The 18,953-nt window shown below is 39.2% G+C and overlaps 1 protein-coding gene across 6 annotated transcripts in view; it reads left to right on the plus strand.

Moving 5' to 3' along the window:
• The window catches only part of tenm3 (teneurin transmembrane protein 3), a 779,964-nt gene that overhangs the window by 471,139 nt on the left and 289,872 nt on the right, over positions 1-18,953 (plus strand). For all 6 annotated transcript variants that reach the window (XM_061880866.1, XM_061880868.1, XM_061880869.1 and 3 more), the window contains 2 exons: positions 13,488-13,571; positions 13,674-13,798. In XM_061880866.1, the coding sequence (XP_061736850.1) occupies positions 13,488-13,571; positions 13,674-13,798 (209 nt within the window). The remainder of the gene's footprint in view (positions 1-13,487; positions 13,572-13,673; positions 13,799-18,953) is intronic.

Genomic DNA, 18,953 nt, shown 5'->3' on the forward strand with positions numbered 1-18,953 from the left:
AAAAAAATGTAATGACACATGAAAACAAGAGGGAAACACAAAAGGATGACACAATAATAATAATAATAATAATAATGAATTAGATTTATATCGTGCTTTTCTATTGTTAGATACTCAAAGCGCTCCCAGAGAAGTGGGAACCCATCATTCATTCACACCCGGTGGTGGTAAGCTACATTTGTAGCCACAGCTGCCCTGGGGTAGACTGACGGAAGCGTGGCTGCCAGTTTGCGCCTACGGCCCCTCCGACCACCACCTATCATTCATTCATCATCCATTCACCAGTGTGAGCGGCACCGGGGGCAAAGGGTGAAGTGTCCTGCCCAAGGGCACAACGGCAGCGACTTTGATGTCAATAGGTGGGAAGCGAACCTGCAACGCTCAGGTTTCTGGCACGGCCGCTCTACCCACTACGCCATGCCGCCAAGAGCATTTAGAAGTAGCTAAAACACTGCTGACTGCGGAGGGACTTCAGCCGCTAGCTAGCTCGCCATGTCTTAAAGTACCTCGTCCTGGGGGTGTTTCAGTGTTACCTTTATTGTTAGTTTTTAGGCCAAAATGCGTCCATTGTCCCTTTTCTGTTTACACACTTTGTCTTCTCGTAAGTACTCTGTGATTGTGCGCTGCCGAACATGCTCCTCCTGCAATGACACGACGTGTCGACGACGGGGTGTGGGCAGTGGGGTACCGGTATTTTTTAGAGGTGGTATAGTACCGAATATGATTCATCAGCATCGCGGTACTATACTAATACCAGTATACCGTACAACCCTAGTACAGAGTCATTTTTGTTCTAAAATCCATCCATTTTCAACCGCTTGTCCCTTCCGGTGTCCCGGGGGGTGCTTAAGCCTATCTCAGCTGCAAATGCTTTCTTTTATTCAGTGTTGAAGTTGACACTTGAGATTTCCAGCTATTTTTCACCATCCATCCTGACACCTATAGATTACTTTTCAGTTTTTTTACATTACACACTCTGTCCGTTTGCTTATCGGCGAATTGTCTCAAGAGGCTATTTTTGTTCTATAAGGTCATGTAACTCCGTAGAAAACTTCCGTGCGCTCTGTCAACATCATTGTCACCGTGCACATGATCCTGATGTTTTAAATCAGTCTGGGAAAACATTGGCAGTTTTCTTGTATTTACTCACCATCCATGTTTCTCCTCCTATCGTTCAGTTTTTATTATACCTCTGGATGGTCACTGGTTAATTGATAAAGCTCTTTCTATGTTATCAAAATCAGTAGTGAATATAATACCAGTGCAGCACTGTGGCCATGTGGTTGACTAGTTGGCCTTACAGAGTTTGAATCCATAAGCCTATCTCTGCATGGAGTTTGCAGGTTTTCCCTATGCATGGGTACGATATGTGATCAATTATGCATGGCATGGTGGTTTGTTATTCCGTTAGTTCTGGGGATTTTAAAGCGTGACTCATGCTGTATGTTGTATCGAAGAAGCTGTCAATCATTTTTCGCTTACCAGCGTTCAAAATATCCACATACATTAAATTATTGTGCAGAAATATGGGCAAGTCACTCCAAAAGTAACACTAACCGTGTTACAAAAGAGGTCAGTTATAATAATACATCATGTTGGATGTAGAGAACATTCAAACCCTTTACTTATTCAATCTAAAATACTGAAATTCAACGATATAGTGAATTTGAAAACAGCTAAAATTATGCACAAATCAGACTATAACCTGCTACCAGGAGTCATACCAAAGACTATGAAAAAATTGGGGGGCCCATTTCCTCCCTGCATGGCACTCAGCATCAAGGGTTTGAATTGGGGGTTAAATCACCAAATGATTCCCGAGTGTGGCTCACACTGCTGCTCACGGCTCCTTTCACCTCCCAGGGGGTGAACAAGGGGACGGGTCAACTGCAGAGGACACATGTCACCCCACCCAGTGTGTGTTTGACGATCGTTGGGACTTTAACTTTTACCTTTAAAGGCCTACTGAAACCCACTACTACCCACCACGCAGTCTGATAGTTTATATATCAATGATGAAATATTAACATTGCAACACATGCCAATACGGCCTTTTTAGTTTACTATATTACAATTTTAAATTTCCCGGGAGTTTTTTTGGAAAACGTTGTGTAATGATGACGTGTACGCAAGACGTCACGGGTTTTAAGGAAGTATGAACGCTGCACACACACACACACACACACACACACAGCTAAAAGTCGTCTGCTTTAACGGCATAATTACACAGTATTTTGGAGATCTGTGTTGCTGAATCTTTTGCGATTTGTTTAATTAATATTGGAGAAGTCACAGTAGAAAGATGGAGTTGGGAAGCTTTAGCCTTTAGCCACACAAACACACGGTGATTCCTTGTTTAAAATTCCTGGAGGTGAAACTTTCCTATGGATCAGAGCGCAGTCAAGAGAACATGGATCATGTCAACCAGCAGGTTTCGGTGAGAAAATTGTGGTTAAAAAGTCAGTTCTTACCGGAGAAAAGCTGAGCTTGTGCCGTCCATAGCTGCCGTCGACTTCCCTGAGACACTGCGCATCAAGACACCCGTGGAGACACCCTTCCGACTATCAGGTACTATTTAACTCACTAAAACACTAGCAACACAATAGAAAGATAAGGGATTTCCCAGAATTATCCTATTAAATGTGTCTAAAAACATCGGAATCTGTCCCAATGCAATCGCGGTTTTTTTTTTTACTTTTTTTTTTTTAATTTTTTTTTTTTCTCTAGTCCGTCGCTATCAATATCCTCAAACACAAATCTTTCATCCTCGCTCAAATTAATGGGGAAATTGTCGTTTTCTCGGTCTGAATAGCACTTTTTGTTGGAGACTCCCATTATAAACAATGTGAATATGTGAGGAGCCATCACACGTGTGACGTCATCGCCTGCGACTTCCGGTAAAGGCAGGGCTTTTCTCTTAAAACCGAAACTTGCGAACTTTATCGTGGATGTTCTCTACTAAATCCTTTCAGCAAAAATATGACAATATTGTGAAATGATCAAGTATGACACATAGAATGGACCTGCTATCCCCGTTTGAATAAGAACATCTCATTTCAGTAGGCCTTTAACTTAATACATTTGTATGCACGAACAACACTTAAAACTTCTTGTGCAATATGTGGACTTAAATTATGGAATGGATTAAGCAAATAAATCAAACAATGTACTAATATGATCCAGTTTAAGGAACTGTTCCAACTCAAAGTGTTTACAAAGTACAAAGAAGAAGAACCATGATAAATATTTTGAACTTATTGATAATCTTATTCATCACACTACTGCATGTGAAATACAACTTACTTCACTATTTCTTATTATTATTATATTGTTTTTTTATTTTATTGTCTATGGAGTATATTGTGAACAAATTGAGAACAAGACGTGGACAAGATTGTTAGCGTTTGCAATGTATTTAAAAATGTATACGATTAAATATGCTCTGCTTCTTCCTACTCCTTTTCGAACATGATTAATAGAGAAACTGAAAATTGAGATTTATCATGTTATGATTGCATGCATGTATGAAATAAACTTAAACCATAAACCTTTTGGTTTATTTATCTGAAGGTTGATCCATTCCTCAAACATGTTGATACTTGACTTAGGTGCGCTGTATACAGTGTACTAGGGTTGTACGGTATACCGGTCTTAGTACAGTACCGCGGTACTAATGAATCATATTCGGTACTATACCGCCTCTGAAAAGTACCGGTCCACCCCACTGCCCGCGCCCCCATCGTCGTCACGTCGTGTCATTGCTGGTATACGAGAAGAGGAGTATGTTCGGCAGCGCACAATCACAGAGTTCTTACAAGCAGACACAGTGTGTAGACAGAAAAGGGAGAACGCACACATTTTGGCTTAAAAACTAACGATAAAGGTGAAGTTATAACAGTGAAACGCCCTCAGGAAGAGGTGTTTTAAGCAGTGGCGGAGCTAGACTTTTATCCTTGTGGTGGCCAGGGGGTGGCCAAGGCTATTTCAGGGGGTCCACAGACTATAACAATGATTTTTTTTCTTGACTTATCAATTGCAATCGGAGTGTCAAATGTTGAAATGTACATACTAAGCACACAGGAGATGAGATTTATGTATATATAATTTGCAGTTTATTAACAATGCAGAAAATGTAAAACACAACTTGGCAACAATTTTTCAAGAAATATAAATATAAATAACGACCGAAATGAATTAACGAGACGTTAGCGGCTGTTGGAAGCAAGACGCCATGAGATGTAACGTTACCGTTTGCTTGATGCCGTGGCTCTCTGCTTGTAGAAAAAAAAAAACTTCTATCTACAAAATGTATTTTAAACAGTGACTCATTAGGACACCACCGTAAAACTTACTTTACAACGAGAAGGTTATCCTTCTTTTTCTTTGTAACTTCCAGTCTCCAGCAACGATAACCGACTCCAGTTCAAATCTTCCTCTTCTTCAGTGGCGATTCTTCTTCTTCTTCCCTAATGAACGTGGCTCACAATGCTTTGTGGTACATAGCGCCAACTACTGTACAGGAGGGACTTAGCAGTCAATAGGCTTCACTGATTTAAAAATGCAACTGGCTCCTTCCGACAAGACGTGCGGTGCCGCGATGTGTCAATCATCTGGGGGGGCACCTGGGGGGTCCAATCAGATTTCAGGGAGGTCCAGTGCTACCCCGGCCTCCCTTCTAGCTCCGCCCCTGGTTTTAAGACATGGTTAGCTAGCTAGCGGCTAAGGGCCATCCGCAGTCTGCAGTGTTTTCGCTACTTCTAAATCACTAATCCTTGTCTCCATGCCAACAAATAAAGTATGTTTCTTACAAGTATCATCCCTGCAGGACAAACATGCTTCACTACACACCATAGCTCCCCGGCATCACAATGTAAACAAACACCATTGGTGGATCCACACCCGACATCCACTGTCATGATACCAAGTATAGGAGCGTATCCAGCCAATACTACTATGGTTACGTCTATTTTTTGGCATCACAAAATCTTCTTTCATTTAAAAAAAAATGTTTATTATGTTTATAAACTCAGGTAATATGTCCCTGGACACATGTGGAATATGACCAATGTACGATCCTGTAACTCCTTGGTATCGGATTGATACCCAAATTTGTGGTATCATCCAAAAGTAATGTAAAGTATCAAACAACAGAAGAATAAGGGATTATTAAATTTTAACAGAAGTGTAGATAGAACATGTTAAAATAGAAAGTAAGCAGATATTAACAGTACATGAACAAGTAGATTAATAATTAATTTTCTACCACTGATTCTTAATAAGGTTTATAAAATAATAGAATGATAAATGACACAATATGTTACTGCAAATGTCAGCAGCCTTTGTTTGCTTACTACTAAAAGAGAAGTTGTCTTGTATGTTCACTATGTTATTTAAGGACAAACTTGCAATAATAAACATATGTCAAATGTACCCTAAGATTTTTTTGTTAATATAAAGCCAATAATTACATTTTGTATGGTCCCCTTTATTTAAAAAAGTATCGAAAAGTACAGAAATACTTTTGGTACCGGTACAGGTACAACACTGGAATGTGCTATTGTATATACAAGCTGAATTGTGGTAGCAGCCTTTGAGCCGTGTCACGCGTTACAGGTTGAATTACTGCAATGACCGTGTCCTCAGTCTAGAAAGTCTTAAAGTTTTACTGCCCAGATGTTGTAACTTAAGCTGTTAAATTTAAGTGTTGTGAACAGAGAAGGCCGATGGAATTACAAACTGTACAACAAACAGGAAACATTTCACCTTCATATAACCTAGGGCAAATTGTTTATTGTCCTTGTGAATGTCTTACATTTCTGGAATTGATCGTGTCCGGGTTAGGTCAGGTCCCGGTTACAGGGACATAGAGGGAAATAAAGTCTGTCCACGGAGAGCGTGATCTTCCATGGGGAAAACTCGATTTGGTATAAACTGGAGAGGGGCCTCAAGAATGCTAAGAAGACGAGAGAACAGAATAGAAAAAATAGGTAACCCTACAAAAATAGGAACAAGAATACTGGACTATGATAGTAGTACCTGGAGGTGAATGTGAAAGAAATCTGCGAGTTCCTCATAATAGGTTTTTCCATCCATCTATTTCCTACCGCTTATTCCCTTTGGGGTGGCAGGGGGCGCTGGTGCCTATCTCAGTGACAATCGGGCAGAAGGGTGGTGTACACCCTGGACAAGTCGCCACCTCATCGCAGGGCCAACACAGATAGACAGACATTCACACTCTCACATTCACACACTTTTTTATTTACTGCAATTGTTACGACAGTAATGACCCTGTTTTGCCTTATTTATGCAGGAATCACAGTTTAAAGTTGTGCCAATACTACTCCAAAGTGAGATTTCCCTGATATCAGATCTCAAGATGTTGCAAATGCTGTGCTCCACAATGTTAACTATGAATATCAACCATTAGAAAGTTCCTGTAACTGGTAACCAGTCATTTAACCCAGTGGTTCTCAACCTTTTTTCAGTGATGTACCCCCTGTTAAATTTTTTTCAATACAAGTACCCCCTAATCAGAGCAAAGCGTTTTTGGTTGGAAAAAAAAGAAATAAAAAAGTAAAATACAGCACTATGTCATCAGTTTCTGATTGATTAAATTGTATAACAGTGCAAAATATTGTGAAGTGAAGTGAATTATATTTATATAGCGCTTTTTCTCTAGTGACTCAAAGCGCTTTACATAGTGAAACCCAATATCTAAGTTACATTCAAACCAGTGTGGGTGGCACTGGGAGCAGGTGGGTAAAGTGTCTTGCCCAAGGACACAACAGCAGTGACTAGGTTGGCGGAAGCGGGAAACGAACCTGCAACCCTCAAGTTGCTGGCACAGCCACTCTACCAACCGAGCTAAACCGCTCATTTGTAGTGGTCATTATTGAACTATTTGGAAAAAAAGATATAAAAATAACTAAAAACTTTTTGAAAAATAAACAAGTGATTCAGTTATAAATAAAAATGTCTACACATAGAAGTAATAATCAACTTAAAGTGCCCTCTTTGGGGATTGTAATAGAGATCCATCTGGATTTGTGTACTTAATTGTAAACATTTCTTCACAAAAAAATAAATCTTTAACATCAACATTTATATCAATCAATCAATGTTTATTTATATAGCCCCAAATCACAAATGTCTCAAAGGACTGCACAAATCATTACGACTACAACATCCTCGGAAGAACCCACAAAAGGGCAAGGAAAACTCACACCCAGTGGGCAGGGAGAATTCACATTCAGTGGGACGCCAGCGACAATGCTGACTATGAGAAACCTTGGAGAGGACCTCAGATGTGGGCAACCCCCCCCCCCCTCTAGGGGACCGAAAGCAATGGATGTCGAGCGGGTCCAACATGATACTGTGAAAGTTCAATCCATAGTGGCTCCAAGACAGCAGCGAGAGTCCCGTCCACAGGAAACCACCTGAAGCGGATCAGCAGCGTAGAGATGTCCCCAACCGATACAGGCGAGCGGTCCATCCTGGGTCCCGACGAGCGGTCCATCCTGGGTCTCGACTCTGGACAGTCAGTACTTCATCCATGGTCATCGGACCGGACCCCCTCCACAAGGGAGGGGGGGACATAGGAGAAAGAAAAGAAGCGGCAGATCAACTGGTCTAAAAAGGAGGTCTATTTAAAGGCTAGAGTATACAAATGAGTTTTAAGATGAGACTTAAATGCTTCTACTGAGGTAGCATCTCGAACTGTTACCGGGAGGGCATTCCAGAGTACTGGAGCCCGAACGGAAAACGCTCTATAGCCCGCAGACTTTTTTTGAGCTCTAGGAATCACTAATAAGCCGGAGTCTTTTGAACGCAAATTTCTTGCCGGGACATACGGTACAATACAATCGGCAAGATAGGCTGGAGCTAGACCGTGTAGTATTTTATACGTAAGTAGCAAAACCTTAAAGTCACATCTTAAGTGCACAGGAAGCCAGTGCAGGTGAGCTGTGCTGTCAACCCTGAATATTGCATTGTAGCATTTCTTTTCACAGTTTATGAACTTACGTTCATATTTTCTAGAAGTATTAGTCAATAAATATATTTATAAAGGATTTTTGAATTGTTGTTATTTTTGGAATATTTTTTTAAAATCTCACGTACCCCTTGGCATACCTTCAAGTACCCCCAGGGGTACTCGTACCCCCAGTTGAGAACCGCTGATTTAACTAGTAGGATGGCTGCTAAAAGCTCAATTCAGCTAACAAAAACAACTATTCAAACCACAACCCTTCAAAAAGAACAGGGACCAGCATACTGTTAGTCCGGGCTATTTTTAACTTCATAATGAAGAGGGCCGCAGTTTCAAGAGCTCAGGGTCTAGACATCAAAATCGGGATGGTTTGTCAGAAAGTAAACACATCGGCTTTCACTCTGCCCTGTCAATAACTTTATTGTTTTGCCCTCGCTACTCGTTTCCAGCGTGTGCAGCTCGAAAAATATTTAAGAGCATGCAGCCAGACAGATAGTTAAGAGCATGAAGAAACAGAAGCTTCAGAAGTTTTGTTGAGAATGAATGTTCCTTTTGAATTATTTTCCTTCCTCAGCTTTCTTTCTTAACACCTCTTCCATCTTGTAAATTTGTAAGATTATACAAATGACAAATATAAACATAGCCAGACAGATAGTTAAGAGCATGAAGAAACAGAAGCTTCAGAAGTTTTGTTGAGAAGTAATGTTCTTTCTTTTGAATTATTTTCCTTCCTCAGCTGTATTTCTTAACACCTCTTCCATCTTTTAAATTAGTAAGATTAGAGAGATTATAAACATAAACATAGCCAGACAGAGAGTTAAGAGCATGAAGACACAGAAGCTTCAGAAGTTTTGTTGAGAATGAATGTTCCTTCTTTTGAATTATTTCCTTCCTTAGCTTTATTTCTTAACACCTCTTCCCTCTTTTAAAATTGTAACATTATAAAGGTTATAAACATAAAATGAACACACAACGTCAAATATGTATTTTACATAAATAATGTCCATTGTGTATTTTACACAAATCAAATAGAAGGCTTTCTGTTAAAACATTCACACAATAAACTACAGATGTTTACTTATATAGAAATTAAACGTCCGCATCAACAATTGCACACAATGTATGTGACTTATCACAATTAAACCTAAGGCGTAGCGTTATCGCCCTCCACTGGTCAAATTTAGCGCTACATGTATTAAACAGGCTTTGATCGCCAGAGTTAATCACAGACAAAAAAACAACACAACAACTAACACAAAATACATCACAAAGTCAGCGATTTCAATATAAAACAAACTAAATAGTTGTATGTATAATATGCTGTATTGCCAAAAGTATTTGGCCACCTGCCTTGACTCACATATGAACTTAAAGTGTCATCCCATTCCTAACCCATAGGGTTCAATATGATGTGGGTCCACCTTTTGCACCTATTACAGCTTCAACTCTTCTGGGAAGGCTGTCCACAAGGTTACAGAGTGTGTTTATAGGAATTTTCGGACATTCTTCCAAAAGCGCATTAGTGAGGTCACACACTGATGTTGGTCAAGAAGGCCTGGCTCTCAGTCTCCATTCTAATTCATCCCAGAGGTGTTCAATTGTGTTCAGGTCAGGACTCTGTGCAGGCCAGTCAAGTTCATTAACACCAGACTCTGTCATCCATGTCTTTATGGACCTTGCTTTGTGCACTGGTAGACAGTCATTTCGGAAGAGGAAATGGCCTGCACCAAACTCTGCAAACTTGTGGACAGCCTTCCCAAAAGAGTTGAAGCTGTAATAGCTGCAAAAGGTGGACCGACATCATATTGAACCCTATGGATTAGGAATGGGATGGCACTTCAAGTTCATATGTGAGTCAAGGCAGGTGGCCAAATACTTTTGGTAATGTAGTGTATCTACTGACACAGATTTTGACCCAAGTTTGGTGATGAATCTTACACATGTGGAGTTCTACGGTCGTTGCTGCTTTTTAGAAGTCTGTTTTTGTCCAATCGTTGATAAAAGTCAGATTTTTGGAAATTGATTTGGATTTTTTTATCAGGGTCGATAGTACCATTTTGGTTTCAATGTGTAGTCTACTTCTACTCACCCCATTGCTGCTTCATTGTGCCACATATGCCTCGCTGTTGCCCCCTCTGGTGTTGCATGTGTACTGCTTACTTAGACTTGGAGACTTAGACTTCCTTTTATTGTCATTCAAATTTGATCTTTACAGTACAGACGAGAACAACATTTTGTTGCATTAGCTCATGGTAGTGCAGGATAAAAGAGCAATAAGGTGCAGATATAAATACATAGATTACTGTACAGATAAATGTATTGCACTTTTGTATATGCATTCACGTTTATGGATGTACAAACCCCGTTTCCATGTGAGTTGGGAAATTGTGTTGGATGTAAATATAAACGGAATAAAATGATTTGCAAATCATTTTCAACCCATATTCTATTGAATATGCTACAAAAACAACATATTCGATGTTCAAATTGGTAAACTTTTTGTTTTTTTGCAAATAATCATTAACTTTAGAATTTGATGCCAGCAACACGTGACAAAGAAGTTGGGAATGGTGGCAATAACTACTGATAAAGTTGAGGAATGCTCATCAAACACTTAATTGGAACATCCCACATGTTTGCAGGCTAATTGGGAAAAGTTGGGTGCCATGTTTGGGTATAAAAACAGCTTCCATAAAATGCTAAATAATTCACAAACAAGGTTGGGGTGAGGGTCACCACTTTGTAAGCAAATTGTCGAACAGTTTTAGAACAACTTTTCTCAACGAGCTATTGCAAGGAATTCAGGGATTTTACCATCTACGGTGCGTAAAATCATCAAAAAGTTGAGAGAATCTGGAGAAATCACTCCACGTAAGCGATGATATTACGGACTTTTGATCCCTCAGGCGGTACTGCATCAAAAACCGACATCAGTTTGAAAAGGATATCACCACATGGGCTCAGGAACACTTTATAAAACCACTGCCAGTAACTACAGTTGGTCGCTACATCTGTAAGTGCAAGTTAAAACTCTACTATGCAAAGCCAAACCCATTTATCAACAATATCCCGAGCTCATCTAAGATGGACTGATGCAAAGTGGAAAGGTGTTGTGTGGTCTGACGAGTCCACATTTCAAATTATATTTGGAAACAGAGGACGTGGTGTCCTCCAGAACAAAGAGGAAAATAACCATTCGGAATGTTATAGGTGCAAAGTTCAAAAGCCAGCATCTGTGATGGTATGGGGGTGTATTAGTGCCCAAGGCATGGGTAACTTACACATCTGTGAAGGCACCATATATGCTGAACGGACCATACAGGTTTTGGAACAACATATTTTGTCATCCAAACAACGTTATCATGGACACCCCTGCTTATTTCAGCAAGACAAGTGTTACAACAGCGTGGCTTCGTAAAAAAAAGAGTGCGGGTACTTTCTCGGCCCGCCTGCAGTCCAGACCTGTCTCCCCTCGAAAATGTGTGGCGCATTATGAAGCGTAAAATACGACAGCGGAGACCCCGGACTGTTGAGCGACTGAAGCTCTACATAAAACAAGAATGGGAAAGAATTCCTCTTTCAAAGCTTCAACAATTAGTTTCCTCAGTTCCCAAAAGTTTATTGAGTGTTGTTAAAAGAAAAGGTGATGTAACACAGTGGTGAACATGCCCTTTCCCAACTACTTTGACACGTGTTGCAGCCATGAAATTCTAAGGTAATTATTATTTGCAAAAAAAATAAAGTTTATGAGTTTGAACATCAAATATCTTGTCTTTGTAGTGCATTCAATTGAATATGGGTTGAAAAGGATTTGCAAATTGTTGTATTCCGTTTATATTTACATCTAACACAATTTCCCAACTCATATGGAAATGGAGTTTATAATGTATTTTTATTCCAGCGAGTTAATCAGTTTTTGGGGGGAATTGAAGGGATTATTATTATGCGTTCAAGAATCTTTTGGCCTGGTGGAAGAAGCTGTTACAGAACCTGGAGGTTCTGCTACGGAACCTCTTTCTAGAGTCCAGCAGTTAAAACAGTCCTTGGTGGGGGTGGGATGAGTCTCTGCAGATTGTCTGAGCCCTGGTCAGGCAGCAGCTTTTTGCGATTTTCCGGATAGGAGAAAGAGGACTCCTTATGATCTTTTCCGCCGTCCTCACCATCCTCTGCAGAGACTTCCAGTCTGAGGCATCGCAGGCTCCAGTCCAGACAGAGATGCAGTTGGTCAGCAGGCTCTCTATAGTGCCTCTGTAGAATGTGGCGAGAACAGGGGGGAGGGAACTGTGCTCTTTTCCTCCGACACAAAAAGTGCATGCGCTGCTTAGCTCTTTTTAAAAGAGATCCGGTGTGTAGGGACCAGGTCATATTGTCAGTTATCTGCACCCTTGGGAACTTGGTGCTGCTTACCATCTCCACTGCTGTGATGAAGAGTGGAGTGTGGCTGGACTGGTGTCTCCTGAAGTCGACAATGATCTCCTTGGTCTTGTCGATGTTCAGGACCAGGTTGTTCTGCCCCAGTCAACCAGTGTTTCACCTCCTATACATGAGCAACCCTGTTTTAAATTGTTTTATCAAGGGTGATGTTCGTCGGGTCGGATGTAAAGCCAGTTGAATTGGCCTAATATCAGAATTAATTTCATAGAACAAAACAGTGATGCCACAAACTTAGCCCTTTCAACTGTACAAGTATCAATCAATCAATGTTTATTTATATAGCCCTAAATCACAAGTGTCTCAAAGGGCTGCACAGGCCACAACGATATCCACAGTACAGAGCCCACATAAGGGCAAGGAAAAACTCACCCTGGTGGGACGTCAGTGACAGTGACTATGAGAAACCTTGGAGAGGACCGGATATGTCCGCAACCACCCCAGAGGAGATTGAAAGCAATGGATGTCGAGTGGGTCCAACATGATATTGTGAAAGTCCAGTTCATAGTGGATCCAACATAACAGTGAGAGTCCAGTCCATAGTGGAACCAGCAGGACACCATCCCAAGCGGAGACGGATCAGCAGCGCAGAGACGTCCCCAAGCGGTCCATCCTAGGTCCAGACTCTGGATAGCCAGTACGTCATCCATGTCCACCAGACCTGTGTCAGAGGAGAAAAAGAAAAGAAACGGCAGATCAACTGGTCTTAAAAGGGGGTCTATTTAAAGGCTAGAGTATACAAATGAGTTTTAAGATTGGACTTAAATGATTCTGCTGAGGTAGCATCTCGAACTGTTACCGGGAGTATTATTCCTCTACCATTGAAACTCACTGAAAAAGCTGCTTTATGTACTACTTTGTAGTACGATCTGCAGTAACCATCAAAAATCATTTCTTTTAGACCTTGTACTTGCACACAAAACTATTATTTAGTTTGTCTTTCTCTTGCAAAATGTTTACCCTACTCTCAGTGTTTTATAAGCCAGTCTCTCTCACTGACGTGGGGTCACGATACAAAACCAAACAAATCTTTCAAAGTTTTCTGAAGAGTTTCTTTCTGTGCCCACAGGTAAAATGTTTCTCCTAGAAAACAACACCATTGACACGGGTGCGTTGGACGTGGGCAGACAAGCCATACAAGAAGTCCCACCAGGTTGGTAATAATAATAATAATCATGAACACATTTCAATGACACACCCCCACTGTGACGCCCAGATTTGGATGTTTGAGGTTTTGCTCTTTTGTTTTGTGTAGGTGTGTTTTGGAGGTCCCAGTTAGATGTTGATCAACCCCTCTTCCTGAAATTCAATATTTCGGTCCAAAGAGGTGCCCTCGTTGGAGTGTATGGACGCAAAGGATTGCCACCGTCTCACACACAGGTACACACCTGGGCTTCATAGTGCAAAAAAATAAATAAATAAATCCAGCCGTGACCATGTTTCCGCACACTAAAAAATGCTGGGTTATTTTGATAACTCTACTCAGTGGCCTAGTGGTTAGAGCAAGGGTCACCAACCTTTTTGAAACCAAGAGCTACTTCTTGGGTACCGATTAATGTGAAGGGCTACCAGTTTGATACACACTTAAATAAATTGCCAGAAATAGCCAATTTGCTCAATTTACCTGTAAATAAATCTATATATATATAAAAAAATGGGTATTTCTGTCTGTCATTCTGTCGTACATTTTTTTTCCTTTTTACGGAAGTTTTTTTGTAGGGAATAAATGATGAAAAAACACTTAGTTGAACAGTTTAAAAAGAGGAGAAAACAAGAAAAAAAAGAAAATGAAATTCTGAAACATAGTTTATCTTTAATTTTGACTTTAAAATTCAAAATTCAACCCAAAAAAAATGAAGAGAAAAACTATCTAATTCGAATCTTTTTGAAAGAAATAAAAAAATAATTTATGGAACATCATTAGTCATTTTTCCTGGTTAAGATTAATTTTAGATTTTTGATGAATCGTTTTAAATAGGTTAAAATCCAATCTGCATTTTTTTAGAATATATAACAAATTGGACCAAGCTATATTTCTAACAAAAAAAATCATTATTTCTTCTACATTTTCCAGAACAAAAATTTTAAAAGAAATTCAAAAGACTTTGAAATAAGATTTAAATTTGATTTTAAAGATGTTCTAGATTTGCCAGAATCATTTTTTTGAATTTTAATCATAATAAAATTGAAGAAATATTTCACAAAAACAGAAGCTAAAATGAAGAATTAAATTAAAATGTATTTATTATTCTTCACAATAAAAAACATAAATTTACTTGAACATTGATTTAAATTGTCAGGAAAGAAGAGGAAGGAATTTAAAAGGTAAAACGGTACATGTGTTTAAAAATCCTAAAATCATTTTTAAGGTTGTATTTTTTCTCTAAAATCATCTTTCTGAAAGTTATAAGAAGCAAAGTAAAAAAATAAAGGAATTTATTTAAACAAGTGAAAACCAAGTCTTTAAAATATTTTCCTGGATTTTCAAATTCCATTTGAGTTTTGTCTCTCTTAGAACTGAAAATTTTGAGCAAAGCGAGCCCAGCTTTCTAGTAAATAAATAAAATTAAAAAAATAGAGGCAGCTCACTGGTAAGTGCTGCTATTTGAGCTATTTTTAGAACTGGCCAGCGGGCGACTCATCTGGTCCCTACGGGCACCGCGTTGGTGACCACTGGTCTAGTGGATACAAATGAGTTTTAAGATGGGACTTAAATGCTTCAACTCAGGTAGCATCTCTAACTGTTACTGGGAGGGCATTCCAGAGTACTGGAGCCCGAATAGAAAACCGCTCTATAGCCCGCAGACTTTTTTTGGTCGCTTGGATTCACTAATAAGCCAGAGTTCTGAGAACGAAGATTTCTTGCGGGAACATGCGGAACAATACAATCAGCAAAATAGGATGGAGCTAGACCACGTAGTGGCTGCAAAGTAAACAAAAACAGAATGCTGGACGACAGCAAAGACTTACAGATTGTGGAGCAGACGGCGTCCACAAAGTACATCCGTACATGACATGACAATTAACAATGTCCCCGTTGAGAAAGATAGCGTCCGCACAACTTAAATAGTCTTGATAAAAACATTATCACGATGAACGCAGAGGACGCTGGCACATAACCCCGACTTTCCCCTTTCACAATCTCTCCAGCTTTGAACATTCAGCAAACACGAAGTATTGACTAAGTCCGCAGTCCGAGCGCTTTATGGAGTCTCTTTTCCTAATGAAGGGAGATAAGCCTCTTACAAGCCTGCAATATTGTTTTTTTTAATGACCACACTTACATCTCCCGCGTACTCAAACGCATCTTTTTATAAAAAAATAAATAAAAAAGGCTAATCCACTTATCTGCAGAAGACATATCACAGCTCAGTGTTAGCGCTTCTGAAGACAAGCATGGGTGTGTGTCCTTGTCATAACCCCATCCAATTTAGTTGTTGTTTCATTGTGTGTAACCACTTACACACTCTTATTTAACCTACTCAGTGGCCTTGTGGTTGGATTCAAGATTCAAGATTGTTTGTTTGTCATGTGCACAGTTAAACAGACAGTTTAGATCAGGGGTCACCAACGCAGTGCCCGCGGGCACCAAGTAGCCCGTAAGGACCAGATGAGTCGCCTGCTGGCCTGTTCTAAAAATAGCTCAAATAGCAGCACTTACCAGTGAGCTGCCTCTATTTTTTAAATTGTATTTATTTACTAGCAAGCTGGTCTCGCTTTGCTCGAGATTTTTAATTCTAAGAGAGACAAAACTCAAATAGAATTTGAGAATTCAAAAAAATATTTTAAAGACTTGGTCTTCACTTGTTTAAATAAATGTATTTATTTTTTTAATTTGCTTCTTATAACTTTCAGAAAGACAATTTTGGAGAAAAAATACAACCTTAAAAATGATTTTAGGATTTTTAAACACATATAAGTTTTTACATTTTAAATTCCTTCCTCTTCTTTCCTGACAATTTAAAACAATGTTCAAGTTTTTTCATTTTTTTTATTGTAAAGAATAATAAATACATTTTAATTTAATTCTTCATTTTGGCTTCTGTTTTTTTGATGAAGAATATTTGTGAAATATTTCTTCAAACTTATTGTGATTAAAATTCAAGAAAAAAATTCTGGCAAATCTAGAAAATCTGTAGAATCAAATTTAAATCTTATTTCAAAGTCTTTTGAATTTCTTTTAACATTTTTGCTCTGGAAAATCTACAAGAAATAATGATTTGTCTTTGTTAGAAATATAGCTTGGTCAAATTTGTTATATATTCTAACAAAGTGCAGATTGGATTTTAACCTATTTAAAACAAAATTCCAAAATTAATCTTGATCAGGAAAAATTACCAATGATGTTCCATAAATTATTTTTTTATTTTTTCAAAAAGATTCGAATTAGCTAGTTTTTCTCTTCTTTTTTTCGGTTTAATTTTGAATTTTAAAGAGTCGAAATTGAAGATAAACTGTTTCAAAATTAAATGTTAATTTTTTTCCTGTTTTCTCTTCTTTTAAACCGTTCAATTAAGTGTTTTTTTCATCATTTATTCTGTACAAAAAAACCTTCCGTAAAAGGACAAAAAATGTACGACGGAATGACAGACAGAAATACTCATTTTTTTATATATATAGATTTATTTCTGGGCGTAGAGTGGAGTCAGCTGTCTTGGTTGCTTTGTTGGGTCTGCCCCTGTCTCTGGCCATGCTCTCTCCACCCGAGCGGAACACCGCCACAGTGGATATGTTTCTTTTACTTTTTATTCATAGCTGTATGTAGAAGTGTCTGGTTGTATCTGCTGCTTTAATGTCTTTAATGTCCTCTGTGTTCTTTGGTGTTTGATGTTTCCCTCTTACACACAATCATGTAAGAGGAATGTGTTCTATGGCTATGAGTTGTTTTTTTCCCTTGGCCTCAGTCTCTCCAGGGCCCAGGCTAAGACCGATTTTTTTTATTTCATTTTAATCTTCTATTTTTTGGGATTGTGCTGAAAATTTTAATTTTCCTGAAGGAACTCTCCTGACGGAATAAATAAAGTACTATCTATCTTATTTATTAAAGATAAATTGAGCAAATTGGCTATTTCTGGCTATTTATTTAAGTGTGTATCAAACTGGTAGCCCTTCGCATTAATCAGTACCCAAGAAGTAGCTCTTGGTTTCAAAAAGGTTGGTGACCCCTGGTTTAGATAGAGTGTCCACCCTGAGATCGGTAGGTCGTGAGTTCATACCAAAGACTATAAAAATTGTACCCATTACCTCCCTGTTTGGCACTCAGCATCAAGGGATGGAATTGGGGGTTGAATCACCAAAATGTATTCCTGGGCGCGGCCACTGCTGCTGCTCACTGCTCCCCTCACCTCCCAGGGGGTGATCAAAGGGATGGGTCCAATGCGGAGGACAAGACAATCATTGGTACTTTAACTTTAATATCTACTGCATGTGTGTAAAACTCTACTGTCATTGAAGTCGTGCACAAACCGATAGAAATCATTGAAGTCCTTGAGATTTGATTGAAGTCCGCTGTGGTCACACTAAACCCCCAAGTCATCTCCCTAACAAAGAATGATGTGTTAATCCATACTCCGGTCTTCAGCTATGCCGTATCACTTTAGAGGTGAAAGGCCACATGCGTCCTGGTGATTGGAGCTGGGTGAAAATGCCCTTGCCCAGTGGCTCATTACATTTAATAGGCCAATATCGGAATGAGTTATTTGCATGCCACATTTAATAGAATGTAATAAACGGTTGGCCAATAATGAAGACAAACAGCTTGATTGACTATCTGGAGTAGGCGGTACATTATTGCTGCTATTATGACCCCCCCTCAATCCCCACCCCGCTTGTGAGGAAACAACAAAAGTTTAACCGACCTAATAATCACAAAAGCTGCCCGCTGCGACTTCAACTCCAAGAATTCCGTACAGTGACGCCCAGGAAATATTTTGGAGTTGTTATCGTAAAATGGTAGTGTGTCAGGCAAACAAATGTGAAGGGGTGAGCTCCTTATTTTTGTTTTTTGTTTTTCACCATCAAAGTTCATGTTTAAAGCCATTTAACAACAGGGTGTGAAATATTATAATGTAGATAGATAGATAGATAGATGGATGGATGGATGGATGAATGGATGGATGGATGAATGGACGGACGGACGGATGGACGGACGGACGGACGGACGGATGGATGGATGGATGGATGGATGGATGGATGGATAGATAGATAGATAGATAGATAGATAGATAGATAGATAGATGGATGGATGGATGGATGGATGGATGGATGGATGGATGGATAGATAGATAGATAGATAGAACCAACCAACCAACCAACTGTATTTTTCAGATTATTAATCGCTCCAGAGCAGGGGTCACCAACCTTTTTTGAAACCAAGAGCTACTTCTTGGGTACTGATTAATGCGAAGGGCTACCAGTATGATACACACTTAAATAAATTGCCAGAAATAGCCAATTTGCTCAATTTACCTTTAATAAATAATTCTATATTTGTATAAAAATGGGTACTTCTGTCTGTCATTCCGTCGTACGTTTT

The sequence above is a fragment of the Nerophis ophidion genome, linkage group LG20, assembly GCF_033978795.1.
Source record: "Nerophis ophidion isolate RoL-2023_Sa linkage group LG20, RoL_Noph_v1.0, whole genome shotgun sequence".
NCBI classification, from domain to species: Eukaryota; Metazoa; Chordata; class Actinopteri; order Syngnathiformes; family Syngnathidae; genus Nerophis; species Nerophis ophidion.